Here is a 13,970-nt window from a genome sequence, read left to right as displayed (position 1 = left end):
ACCCCGTTTTAATGGGGTCACTAGAGCTGGTGGTTAGACTTGCTGGGGCCTCGGGCCAAAGCCCAAGTCCTACCATCCAGGGCCAAAGCCTGAGCTCCACGGCCCTGTAGCTCAGTTTACAGGTCCCCCCCAACTGGGGCTGAAGCCATGGGGCTTCTGCTTTGGCCCACCCTCCTTGGGCAGCACGGCGTGGGCAGGCTCAGGCTTCAGTCCATCCTCCTGGGGTTATGTAATCGTTGTTGTCAGAAGGGGATCGCGGTGCAGTGAAGTTTGAGAACCCATGGTGATAGGGTTAATGAATGTGTATGCTTTGGATAATAAAAATGAGTGTTTGTGGTGTGTATGTTTATATTACTATATATAAAGTTTAGAGTTTACTAAGATTGCTGTCAGTGTCCTGCATAGGATTGATATCTGCAGAATATAATCCCTTAAGCCATTCCACCTATGACACTATGGTCTTGGGTAGTTTAATTTGTATACCTGTGCTAAGGGATTTATATTTTAATTTAGGCTTAGATTAATTGTATTAGGAAAGGTTGGTTACACTAAATAAAGAAAATACTTTGTTTTGGAAAAGTACTGCATTTGTGTCAGTCCTTTGAGCAGATGGCTGTATCCATGTCCTCCCAGGGTGAACAGATCTAGTCTGTTCTGGTTTCAGAGTAGCAGCCGTGTTAGTCTGTATTCGCAAAAAGGAGTACTTGTGGCACCTTAGAGACTAACAAATTTATTTGAGCATAAGCTTTCATGAGCTACAGCTCACTTCATCAGAGTTTCCTGAAGGACATAGGGAAATCCTTGGTAAACCCTGGCAATTCTACTCAGGCAGCCCCCTCATTTCACCTTGCAGGAACAGATTAATAGATCAACATCTTGGGAACCCAGAAGTAAGCAACAGGAAGGCTACTCTGGGATCCTTGAGTGTGTTCTTGGGGTAACAGTAAGTGTTGATGTACAATTAACATTTGATGTAACTTTTTTTTCCTTGATGTAACTCTGTCTCTACCTAGGAAGGTGCAGATCCATACTACAAAACTGTTGAAACCCACACGGCATTTTGAAACTATTTTCCTAAATAACAGGAACATATTTAACTGAAAAGTGAACCTAAAGCAGCAATTCCACATTCCAATAATGTGAGTTAAATAAATGCTACTAACTATTTCTCCTTAAGAACTAACCACCCAAATAATCAAAATGTGGCTGAACACGTTACAGAAGTTTCCAAACATTTGTTACAGCTGTCCTGATAAAATATACTTAAACAGCAATATTTTATTCTAAATATCTGATTTTAGAATAAGGTAAATAGTAAACCTTTAAAAATTGCTAATTTTACATGTTAAGTAACGAAACCACAATAAAATGCCTTATCTGCATGTATTAAACTTTAATCATCATATATACTCTGCCATCTGAGAAACGGTTGGGCTTCGGTTACACTCAGTCATCTGTTGGCAAAGACACATCAGAACTCTTATTTCATGATGTAGCCAGAACAGAACCACCTGGGAGCTCTGTTATAGCCAGAGCTATAGCCCTGTTTAGCTGAGGTTGTTAATCCTGTCAAAATGTTTTCTTCCCAAGAAAAAATCTGATACTGGATGACATCCAAAGACCATTAGCTCTCAAGGTTCCAGAGTAGCTGGAAAGGTATTTAACTCTAAATCAGCTAAGCAGCCAGTTATCTTTTTATCAATATCATTTAAAGACACTTCTGAATAGGGCTGATCAAAAAAATTTCCATAAACTATTATTGAAAGAAAATGGATTTGACAAAACATTTCATGTTGATGTTTTCAATTGAAACTAAGCGATCTGACTTTCCTGAATTGAAATGTTTCATTTCTGCTCAGTTCAACATTGAACTGTGTTCTCCTGAACTGCCAGTGCCTCATGACAGACGTAGTTCTGGTGCCTCAGAATTCTGTTCCACTCTATGTGCCTGGGGCTCACTGGCCTAGATTAAATCTCTTACGATGCACCACAGCCATGATGCACTGCAGTGAGTCAGCAACAAGGGAGACTGTGGTGAATAATGGGTGACGTAGTCCCAAAAAGGAGGGCAGTCCTTGTGAGAGAATGGGGGCATGAGACACAAGAAATACAATTCCTAGGAGGAACCGCAGAAGTTCAGGTAGACAGATTAATGTCAAACTGCCCTGAAACAAAACCCTTGTTTGGTTCAACAAACTGAAATATTTCATTTGGATTTGCCCAATGGAACACTTCCAATTTTTGATGAAGTCAACTTCCTGGAAATTTTTCAAAGAAAATTAATTTTCCATTTTTCGCATTGAAATTTTCTATGGAAAAAAAATCTGACCAGCTCTACCCATGACTAATTTGTTGAGTGGAAGTCAAATTATTTTACCACAAACTTTCCCACATAAAATATTACTGCAAATATGAAAACAAAGACATCTAGATTTGTACTCATGGAAGAAATGTTTCTATAAGACATATTATTATTGTAGGATAATTAGAAGCTGTTAAATATAGAGACAGTATCTTCACAGACACCAATATATAGTTCTCCTCTGAAAATTACCTTTGTAAACATAGAATCATGAATGGTCTGTTTGTTAGTTCTTGATACTTGCCATATAAAGCATGCGACTTTACAAGCGACTTTTTTCCTATCAGCTGTGAAAATGCAATCTGAGCTTTGAAAGTCAAGTTTTTACCTCCTAATGCGTCACAGTCAATAACGAAGGTTCTGCAGCCCAGATACCCTCAAGTTATAACCATACTATCCCATTGTCTTTGAAATTCTGCCCTCGGTGCCACCGGTGCAGTACCCTTGCCTTCAGTATGTTTGCACAGGTGAGAAAGCTTGGAACTTACTGAATTATTTTGTGGATGATGATGGAGGAACAGAATCCAGCTTGGTCTCACTTAGTAGGGTTAACAAGAGGTAAAATAAACAGTTCAAATGTACTTTAATTACCAAAGACAGGGAACAGATCTCTGAATATACCCAGGGCACAAAGTTGTTGAATACACAACGGCCTTCTGATGCTTTTCAGAATAAAAGTGCATGTAAGTGTCTCCTTTAACACACTTTTTGAAATTATGTTAGGAGAGATGAGCATTTGCTTTCTAAATATAACATGTCCAACAAAATAAATATTTACTTTTTCATTTTAAAATTTTACAGAAAAGTTTCCCCAATGGTTAGCAGTTGGAGTTAACTGACACAGGGACAGAGGCAATAACTGAAGCTTTACCCTGCTGTTCCTTCAGTTCCTGATAGATAGGAAGTCTCTGCTCCTAGTGCTGCAGAGAAATTTAAGAGTACTGGAAAACCAATTTCCAAAATCCAACTCAAACAGCACAGAATTTGAAGTCCTCCTCCCTCCAGTTATACATCTGTGTCACAGAGACAACTCCCTTCCCCTTCAAACTTAGGACTTTTCCCCTTGAAGCTCAGGAGTTTAATGTGACACTCATCTCTTGGGCCCACCTCCTTTCTCGCTTACAAAATAATTAGTCACAAAATGGCAATCATTGTTTCTATAATGATACAGACAAACTGGAGGGAGTTCTGAGAAGAACAAACATGTTCAAAGGCTGGAGGGACTGACTTACAATGAAAGATTAAAAGGGCCAGGGATGTATAGCTTGCCAAGCAATGATTAATGGGGGATGTGAGAACAGTTTACAAATAGATGGAGGGTGTAAACATTAAGGAGAATAATAATTTACAGAGGTACACAGGGGACAGAAGTATGACTAATGAGATGAAAGGGAACATTTATGCTGAATTTGAGAGAGAACTTCCAAATATTTCTGGCTAGGGATCTATGCAAGTCACAGCACTTGGGACCCTTAATAATTAGACTAGATGAAACACTAAAAAGTTTACTGTAGACAACAGCTTGGCATTGGCAGGAGGATGGACTGGATAAACTAAATAGTCTTTTCCATCTGTAACTCCTGTGATCCTATGAGACATGTTACACCAATGCAACAGGGTAATATATATAACATTTAGCAGAATACAAACGTGACATTTCCAATTGGAAATAATAGTTTAATCTATAGAACTGACAATCAAAATATTGTCAGGTAACCTGTTTGAAGTCATTAGTGTGTCACCCTACTTTAAAGCAGGAAAGAACTGAGGCCCTATGTGAAACCATCTTTTACTTGCAGCCCAGGCTATATCTGCAAGCACTGAGGAAGAGATGAAGGGTTCCTCTTCAGAAGTTATATGTGATGCACAGCCATACAGACAGATGGGTAACATCTCAGTCCATCATAAATATGGAACTGAAGCAAATAATATGGAAGGTAAATGCAACTCTACTCCTTCTCCTGCAAGGATCTATGAAATCAGAAAAAAAAATGCTTCTGAAGTTATCAAGTACAATGCAGACCACATAAATAGTAACTGAAATGTAAACTAAATGTACAGAAATAGAAAACATATGTCAAAAGCACATTTACTTGACCCTATTCCACCAAAAATATCCTTATTTCCTGTTCAGTTTAATTCATCACAATCTGCAATCATCTTTAGTTATATAATCTAATACATATCCCACATGTTGCTGTGAGTATATACACTCAGAACATTAGAAGAAAAGTTTTATTACCATACCCTCTTAACAGATATTTACAGAGATTATGATTCTTAAAGTCACTAAATATTATTTCCCTTACAGTTTCCTTTATTTTCCCAAGTTAAAAACTCAGAACATGTAATATTAGGACAATGCCATATTTGTAAAGAGCACTGACTCTATTCTCTCCAAGCCAGATTGTACTCGATTTCTTGCTTCCCAAAATATTACAATTGAACTAAACATTTCTGGTGACCAATCATTTAACATACTAAAATATGATCAAATAATGATATCATAGAATCATAGAATATCAGGGTTGGAAGGGACCCCAGAAGGTCATCTAGTCCAACCCCCTGCTCAAAGCAGGACCAATTCCCAGTTAAATAATCCCAGCCAGGGCTTTGTCAAGCCTGACCTTAAAAACCTCTAAGGAAGGAGATTCTACCACCTCCCTAGGTAACGCATTCCAGTGTTTCACCACCCTCTTAGTGAAAAAGTTTTTCCTAATATCCAATCTAAACCTCCCCCACTGCAACTTGAGACCATTACTCCTCGTTCTGTCATCTGCTACCATTGAGAACAGTCTAGAGCCATCCTCTTTGGAACCCCCTTTCAGGTAGTTGAAAGCAGCTATCAAATCCCCCCTCATTCTTCTCTTCTGCAGGCTAAACAATCCCAGCTCCCTCAGCCTCTCCTCATAACTCATGTGTTCCAGTCCCCTAATCATTTTTGTTGCCCTTCGCTGGACTCTCTCCAATTTATCCACATCCTTCTTGAAGTGTGGGGCCCAAAACTGGACACAGTACTCCAGATGAGGCCTCACCAATGTCGAATAGAGGGGAACGATCACGTCCCTCGATCTGCTCGCTATGCCCCTACTTATACTTATACTTATACATATATCTTAGGACTTATCTCCATGGCAAGTTACTGCACGACAAGCCAGGGTGTGAATCTACGGTGGACCAGCCTACCACTCAGTAAAGTTCCATGTGAACACTGCTGCAGCTCAGCAAAAGTCCATAGTGAAGCTTAGCATATTACTACTTGAAGGTACAGTATGCCCACTCTGGGACTTTCAGTGTGATGCAGCAATGTCTAAATGGGACATTATTGTGCAGCAAGCTCATGCACTATAGTTTCACACCCTGACTTGCTGCACAGTAACTTGCCATGTAGACAAACGCTGAGACCGCTATTGTGCAAACAGTTAAAATATAAAAGATACAGCAAAGAGTCAGCTTCAGCTTTGGAGCTGAACTCATATTGGACAGAGAAAAGGCCACCTTCTTCCAGCCAATGTCTCTTGAGAGAGAGGGTACCTTTAAATGGTGTCCAGAGTTCTATAGGATCACACACCAGGATTTGCTTATCATAAGTACTCTGTACAAAACTATTCAGGATGAGCCCTTAATCCTGAGACTCCGGAAAGACAAGCAGGAATCTCCATGAAGTGGGACGCCAAGAGATAGCTGCTATATTGAGTAGCTATAAGATGCTTGGCAATAGTAGCGTTCCACAACTACAGTCAATACTGCAGGCCTTCCACACTGAATGGAACTCTTGCATTTGCCTACAACATATTTTCTTGGTCATCTAGTGGGGGGTTCTCAACCAAGGGGTATGTGTAGCCCTTGGGGCACGCAGAAGTCTTCCAGGGGGTTCACCAACTCATCCAGATCAATGTTTTTCAACCTGGGGGTTGCAACCTGGGAGGGGAGGTCACATGGGCAGGTCTGGCATTAGGGGGTGGCAGCCACACCACAGGAGGCTCCACAAAGCTAAGTTACATGTTTCAGCTCTGCGTGGTGGGGCACAGGCTTCAGGGGTACAGTAATCTGGAAAGGTTTAGAACCACTGACCTAGTGAATAAAATCTTCAATATATGGTCAAAGAACTTAACTTGGGCATGACCCGTGCATTTCTTGACTCAATATGAGAAGGTTTACCATAGCTGCCTTACAATTAAAACAGTGCCATAGGGGGTCCTCTGTGAGTCTTTCTTGCCTTAGATACAGACCACGCTCACTCCAGGCCACTTCCATCATCATTGTGCTTTATTATACTGTTCTAGCAGGCCATTGCTTGTAGTGCTGTCTACATATTTACACATCCCAGCCAGCTCCCCCTCTTACTTCTGGGGGAAAGATGGCGGCGGCGGCAACCAGCTCTGCCTTCCTTCAGGGTCTCTACCCCCTTCTAGGGCTTCCTTCCTCTCTATTTATCTGCTCCTAGCTGCTGGGGCTGCTTCTCCCTCTAATTAGCCATTCAACTGTGGCTCCACCTGTTAATTGATCCTCTATTTAGGTCCCAATTAACCTTTATTAGTGGGGATTTGAGTGACAGGGTACTGGGTCAGCTCCTGCCTCAGGATTCCTGTCACACAGAGGAGATGAAGGATCTAATCCATGGGCTGGATGGGTAGACAAGGTTTTTCCCCTTCTTTTAAAACTCAGACAGATAAGAATTATAGACCCCAGATATTAAACATTTCTGAAACAGTGTTGCTTCTGCACTGAAGCACCCACATGAATACTGTGGGCCAATAGCAGATTCTGTGAAGCAAATTATCAGGACTTCAACTGAAAATCACCTGTAAAAATCCATTTTCAGGGAACTCTCAACATAACTGCAAAGGTGATGGAACTGCCGCACCCCTGGGGCTTGAAGTGCTTTCCATCATATCCAGGGTTCACAGTTTGGTTCAATGGTTCTCAGCACCTCCACTATACAAATTGTTCCAGCACCCCTGCATAACTGGCCATTACATGCATGAATTCCTGTTTGAATACACAACTTCACCCATGTGTCTCAAATCACAAGGGGGAAGGGGTTGGGGTGGAAACCTATATGGTTGTATCTGTCCTATCTAGAGTTTGAACTGGAGAAAAAAAAAAATCTGGTATTCTCCCAAACTCCACCCCATAAACTAACTACCATGCACCAGAAACACCAAAAGAAGGCCTCAAAACAAGAAGTAATTCAAAGTACATTGTATAGATCTTCATAATGTGATAATCCCCTTCCTTTATTTTGTACCAGCAGAAAAACAGTTAACAAATCAGATCTCATCATTATCACTTTTGGGCTGCAGAATTAGCACACTACTGAAATCAACAGGCCAATTTACATATATCAGCTATCAGTTCAGACTGTCAGCAAACGGAAGCAAACATGATTACATTGGTTTACATGTTGTTTGCATTCTGAAAGTTATTGAGGAGCACTAAAGATTTAGCAAGAATAGACTCTGGGGCACAAGATGGTAGCCTCCTGGAAAAAATACCAGCTCACTGAGCTACCATGAATCAGCCCAATTCAACCTCCGATTCTGCCTTTCCTGCCTGCCTCCTCTCTTCCCCCCACAAATATCCATCAATGCAGGACTGCTCTCCCAGTGCATTTTCTAGTGGGGTTTTCCCCCTGTTTAGTTTAAATGTCTCAGGAGGCAGGGCTCTCATCACTCCCTTTGGGCAATTCTTCCACACCATAACAGATCTTACTCCCACGATGTTTTTTTTCCTGATATTCAGACAAAGTTTTCCCCTTTCTTAATGTGTCAGCTAATTACCCTTGAAAAAGTCATGGAAAATGGAAAGCCCAACTCTGAAACAAGAGCAGGGCTTTACAAATTGTAAATAAACACATAAATAATAAAAAAGATTAATACTGGATGTATGTTAAAGTGTAGTACAACTAATTTTAAAGCAGTACCAGGAGTCTGTATGGTAGCTTCTTGTTTGGGCTACATTTAAATTGCTGACAAAATGGTATCGAATTATTTTTCAAAGGAGAGAGTGTTCTGCTGCTAGTTTTGTAAACAAAACTTTAGTGGTTTTGAATGAACACTATAGGCTGACAAGTTTTTAACCACATGATAAACAGGTATATTGGTATAAAATATTGTATTGATGTGACAACAATATTCATTGGCTATTAATCTAGTCAAATATTGCTGATTCGTTATATTAAAAGTAAAAATGATTTGCCTCACATTTCCTCTCTGTAAACAAGGATTAAAATTCCCATGTTTTCACTTTGTGTAAGAATAGCGCTTAAATTTGCAAACAAAGTAGAGTTGCAAGTAGTATATGTATTTCCAGCTATTCAAAATTTGGATCACATAAAGCACTGTCATCATCCATAGATCCAACATATTGAGTTTTATGGTTTACTAGGTTAACAATCTATAAATGAAAGTGGTAAAAGATAAAATTAGCTAAATCTAAGCAATAATGCTTGACTTATTCAGTATGCCTTGTCTTTTTAAAAAAGACGTAGGGTAGCTAGTAGTTTTGTTTAATGTGGTTTAAAGGGCTGAACATTTTTACCCAGCACATAAACATATTGTATGTGTTGTACATACAATAAATGAAGACGCTGCATTGAGAGAGAGAAATTTTAAACCATTAGGATGAGATAGGTAGGAGTGTAGGGGGAGAAGAAAAAGTGCCACTATGCATTGTCCCCCCTCCTGCCCCCCACTCCCCAGTGGACTGGCTCTGTGTGCAGTAGTGTGGTTCTACTGCCTTTTTACCCATGCATAACTGCACAAGGGAGAATAAGGGCACCATTTTCTCTCTTGCTTGGACTATATAGCTTTGTTTTCCCAGTTATAAATGGGACTTAAATTAGAAAAAGCTCAAAAAATTGTTTAGGGGGGAGTGTTCTTACCTCCTGGACAGTGCCTCACAGCCATTTTACATCTTCTGGACTCTGCAATGGTTGGGCAAGGTATTGTGTCCTTTGCCGGCTTTTTCACAATTTGCCTTGTTCTTGTTTCCAGACCCCATTTAAATCCACAGGTTTTGTTATTTCTGCTGCAAGTTCCCCATTCACTCCATGGACCCACTTCACAGCCTTCTGATAAAGCAAAACAGGTCATAAATTAGTGTCTGTATCCGCGTCTGTATCTGTGTCTTTCTTTCACAATACATGGCAACTCTAACTAGCAAGAGTATTAAATTAGAAGTTATTGCTTGTAAAATTTATTGTTCGGTGAAATCTCAGTTTATGATTTTAGTTTGCAGTTTTTACAAGGTAATTGTATCAGAAACCTGAATTATCCTAAAAACTGACACAGACAACAACTACCCAACCACAGATTCTCTGTAACAATTCCCTCTTCATGACTTTCATTATTTTCATGGTTTTGTAACAATTCTCTCATCAAATGGTGCCTGTTTTATATTTGACACTATTGTATCCAGAAGATTCTAGCTTGTATTTTTAGGTTGTCTATCCTTTGAAACTAAAAATGTTTCATCCAGAAGTTACAATCTGTGTCTTCTACTCAAGCAGTGTACAAAGTAGTTTTTGTACCAAAAAGAATGGTCTTTTGAAACTTTGATTGGTGGGCATATTCTGAGAGTGTTGTTCACGTAAAGGCTCAGTTTTTATAAAAATGAAAACATCACATGACATGATTCCAGATGTGAGGCAAATCCACAACCAAACCAGGGCTGCTCACTCAGCTGCCTCTCCAACAGATCCATGACAGGTCTATGGCAGCTGCTGAGGAGGAGGACTTCTTTGCAGAGCCCCTGCTCCACAACATCCTGTTTGGTGTGCAGGTGGTGGAATCCCCCTCGGTGCACCGGAGGTTGGTCCTGGCTAGTGCCACCAGGATCAGAGATCTCCTAGACCATGATTGAAGGGACTGGGTGGACTCCATAGTGCTCAGCCAGTGCATGGGACTCACCACCCTTGTGTTCCCTATCGTGTGCTCCAGGAGGTGAGGGCAGCCTTATTGCCCACCTGCACCTGGCCCTCCGGACCCCACCATCAGGCCCCTGCCCTGCAAGCCTCCCCAGTCACCCCTGACATACCACCTGAACCAGCTGCACAACATGCAGCTGATCTGCCTCTGAATCACCCCCAGGAAACATCTGTATGTACTAGTGCGCCACATCCTGCATTTCCTTGCCCTCATGTTCCACCCTGACACCAACTGGAGGGTAAGTATTCCACTCTGATCCCACGGCCTGCTGGGGATATTAGTTGGTGGCTCCTTCATGAAGCTGTGAGCACAAATGTATACCTGGAATGGTTCACCACCTCCCCTGACACCTGCCCCTTCTGCAGTGAGAGGAAGACACTGGTGCATTTATATAGGGTACATCAGACTGGAGAAGCCCTTCGTCCAGCGCCTCCAAAACCTTAAGTTCTGGCTGCACTTTTCCCCACACATCTTGATCTATACACTCCCCATCTGTGGTTCTATGAAGTCATGAGACCTCCTCGTCAACCTCCTCCTAGTGCTGGCCAAGGTGGTCCTCTATCATACCAGGAAGCGGAAGCTGGATGCAGGGGCAGGAGAGGGTTGCAACTGGGAGCCTATTTCTGATCCCTTTTCAAGTCACATCTCCAGGCAAAGTTCCTCTGGGCTGTGTCCACTGACTCCCTGGAGAAGCAGTGAGTACTGTCCGAGGTTCTCTGCTCAGTGTTCCCCTTTGGATCCCAGATTTTATCCCTGTGACCTTCACTCCCATCCCTGTTTTTTCTTTTGTTGTCCCTAGTCATTAGTTGATGCCTGGGTCTGGTTCCCCCTCCCTCTGATGCTGCAGGGGAGGGCCTTTAGTAAAGGCAGGCCCATTGCTACCCATCCCCAAAGCCTCAATGGATCCCCCTCCAACAGAACTGCAGTGAGCATGCAGATATGCAGCAAAAACCCAGCTGTACTGACTTACCTTTCCCAGTGCCTGCAGTGACTCAGCCATCAAGCATGTGGCAGCAATCTATCCCTGAGTGGAGCCTGGGTCAGATGACCCCCCAGGCTCTGATATTTTCCCAGCCCAGTCAGAGCTGTACAGCAGTCTGTACACTAGCATTACCTGTCCAGGAACTCTCTTGCTGTCTCCCTGTGTATCAGATTCTCTCAGCCTGCTGCTGTCCCAGCCTTGCCCAAGCCCTGTTCCAGTCTTGTCCTTGCCCTGCTCTGACCTTGCTCCAGGCCTTGCCTCCACCTCCTGACCTCATGGGACTCTGACCACCCAGCTTTGGCCTGTATCTGGACTCCAGCTACAGTACTGATTTGGTTTCTAACCACCCAGCTTCAACCTCTGGCCTGCAGCTCGGCTTTGGCTACAGTACTACTTCTGGCTTGCCTACAGACTATGATACTGGTTCTGACCCCAGCCTGTCCTCGAATCTCAGTCCCAGCGCTACCCTCAGCCCAGGCCTGCCCTGACCACTAGGCTATCAGGAGACAGCGCCTCACATTACGAGTTGGAACTTTAACAAAAATATCAAATATCATGAGACTCACTCAGAGTCAGCAACGCTGTCTCAGTTTTATAAACTTTAAACTTTATATGCTTTAAACTGGGAGTCGCTCCTTTTCTGAAGTAAACCAAAGCCATGGCAGGAATTCAGTTCAGTAGCTTTTACAGAATCTGCAATTAGTACTCACCATACTTTTGCATATGGGAGCGATTCAAACACTGGGAGGTGGTGAGGTGAATTCAGGTTCCCTATCTCTGTCCTTTAATTCTACCCCTTGTGCCCTGTGTGTGTGGATGTGGAAGCGCATGTATTTTTCCTCTTGGCTGTTGGGCCTCACAAGGAGTAACCCCCACCAGGTTTCATGTGCTCCTATTTTTCCTTCCAACAGTGTGGGGATACAGGGGAGAGGCAGAGAGAAAACACTGGGATTAGCAGCACTATTAGGGCCACCCAGCAAGGACCAGAAACTGGAAATACAAATCCTCTCTCTGCTCCCATCCTGCCCTCTACACATGTGACATGGAAAAGAGAAGAGGGCTTCAGAAAAAACTGAATAAAGGCGGAGTTAAAATTTCCTGCTCAGTATGAACTCAGCCAGCAGGAGTGCACCAACCCCATAATTATATATATTATATGTAAATGCCTGATTTATAAGTTTTCAGGACGATGAGGTTTTTAAAAAGCCAAGGTACAAGACACTAAGGATGGTGACTTATAACAAAATTGACCAAACTCTGATGTAGGGGAAGGGCAGAGCACCCCATAGTGTGCTATTTAAAAATCTAGAGAAAGTCACAATGTTAGAGAGAGAGAGGTTTTTTGAGAACAGTGACTAATTTATTGAAATAAAAAAGAGATGACATTAGTAGTTTCATGTAGTATATATACACCAACGTTAGTAAGAAAAAAGAATTGTGTGATGTAATTACTTGAACTTGTCCCCTTTAATATCTAGAGAATTCAAAATGTCAGCACAAGACTATTATAAATTTCAGTCCCAATTAATAAGGGGACTTATTTCTGATTTTGAAATCAGAAGTGCAGAATAAATCCAGCAGGCATTTCATAAAGATACAGGTGTTAAAATAACTACTATGATAGAGTTGTACAAAGACACTCACCCACGCATTCCATAGTTTCCTCTAAGGATGCAAATCCATCCGGGCATTCTCCAAAACAACGGCCTCTGTGTAAGTAAAAGCCAGCTTTGCATTTGGTGCAAAAGTCTCTGCTAAAGCAAGAGTCGCAGTTTTCTATTCTGCATCCTGAGATATATTTTAAAAGTTTTCAGTTAGAATAAGGCCAAACATGAAAACACAAGTTGTAAAGCAATGAAATAGCAAAAATAGAAGAATTTTAAAAAGGGATGCCGTCACCCTGAAATCCACCCAGTATTTTTTTAAAAAATTACCTTTAGCTACCACATTTGCCCCAGAATCCTCATGCTATCTTCTGTGATTTTAGAACTACATTTTCCTATTTTTAAAACATATATTTTTTCTCTTCCTGGTTGCTGTATTAAAAATACACCCAAACAACAGAAACTGACTCAATAGTGGAAACTGTGAAGTTGACTATGCACAAAGTGCTGCCAAACGCATAAAGAAGTTAAAATGTCTATTTTTTGTCTTGCCTTAGATTTTAAACAGTAGGTACAATAACATTTTTAAAAAGTGAAACTTTTGAGTTGACTATCCTCCTGTGTGGGGTAACATTGGGTTTAATAGAACTATATTTTGTTGTGGTTTCCTCCTCCTACCCCCCGCCTGTATTTAAACACATTTGTGGGGGAAGAGCGAGATATTTGGAGAAAGAGGAATCGATAATGTGCTAACATATATCATTGTTGCCTATCGTTGCACACAGGGTCCAAATAATTTCCATTAGTTGACCATGAATAGACTATTAGCAAAAAGGAAAGGAGTACTTGTGGCACCTTAGAGACTAACCAATTTATTTGAGCATAAGCTTTTGTGAGCTACAGCTCACTTCATTGGATGCTCCAATGAAGTGAGCTGTAGCTCACAAAAGCTTATGCTCAAATAAATTGGTTAGTCTCTAAGGTGCCACAAGTACTCCTTTTCTTTTTGCGAATACAGACTAACACGGCTGTTACTCTGAAGACTATTAGCAGCCACTTGAGAATGTTTTCTTATGCTATTTTTGATTTCT

At 41.5% G+C, this 13,970-nt stretch overlaps 1 protein-coding gene across 1 annotated transcript in view; it reads right to left on the bottom strand.

The window, feature by feature from the left end:
* Positions 1 to 13,970, bottom strand: part of RSPO2 (R-spondin 2) — a 171,727-nt gene that overhangs the window by 72,849 nt on the left and 84,908 nt on the right. Inside the window, exons 4-5 of the mRNA XM_084619853.1 lie at positions 12,920 to 13,063; positions 9,249 to 9,437 (exon numbers count right to left, since the gene is read on the bottom strand). Of these exons, the coding sequence (XP_084475979.1) occupies positions 9,249 to 9,437; positions 12,920 to 13,063 (333 nt within the window). The remainder of the gene's footprint in view (positions 1 to 9,248; positions 9,438 to 12,919; positions 13,064 to 13,970) is intronic.

Source organism: Lepidochelys olivacea, assembly GCF_965140295.1.
Source record: "Lepidochelys olivacea isolate rLepOli2 genome assembly, chromosome: 2".
NCBI lineage: Eukaryota > Metazoa > Chordata > Testudines > Cheloniidae > Lepidochelys > Lepidochelys olivacea.
Note: the sequence above shows the minus strand (reverse complement) of the source record. Positions and strands in the feature narration are given on the sequence as shown.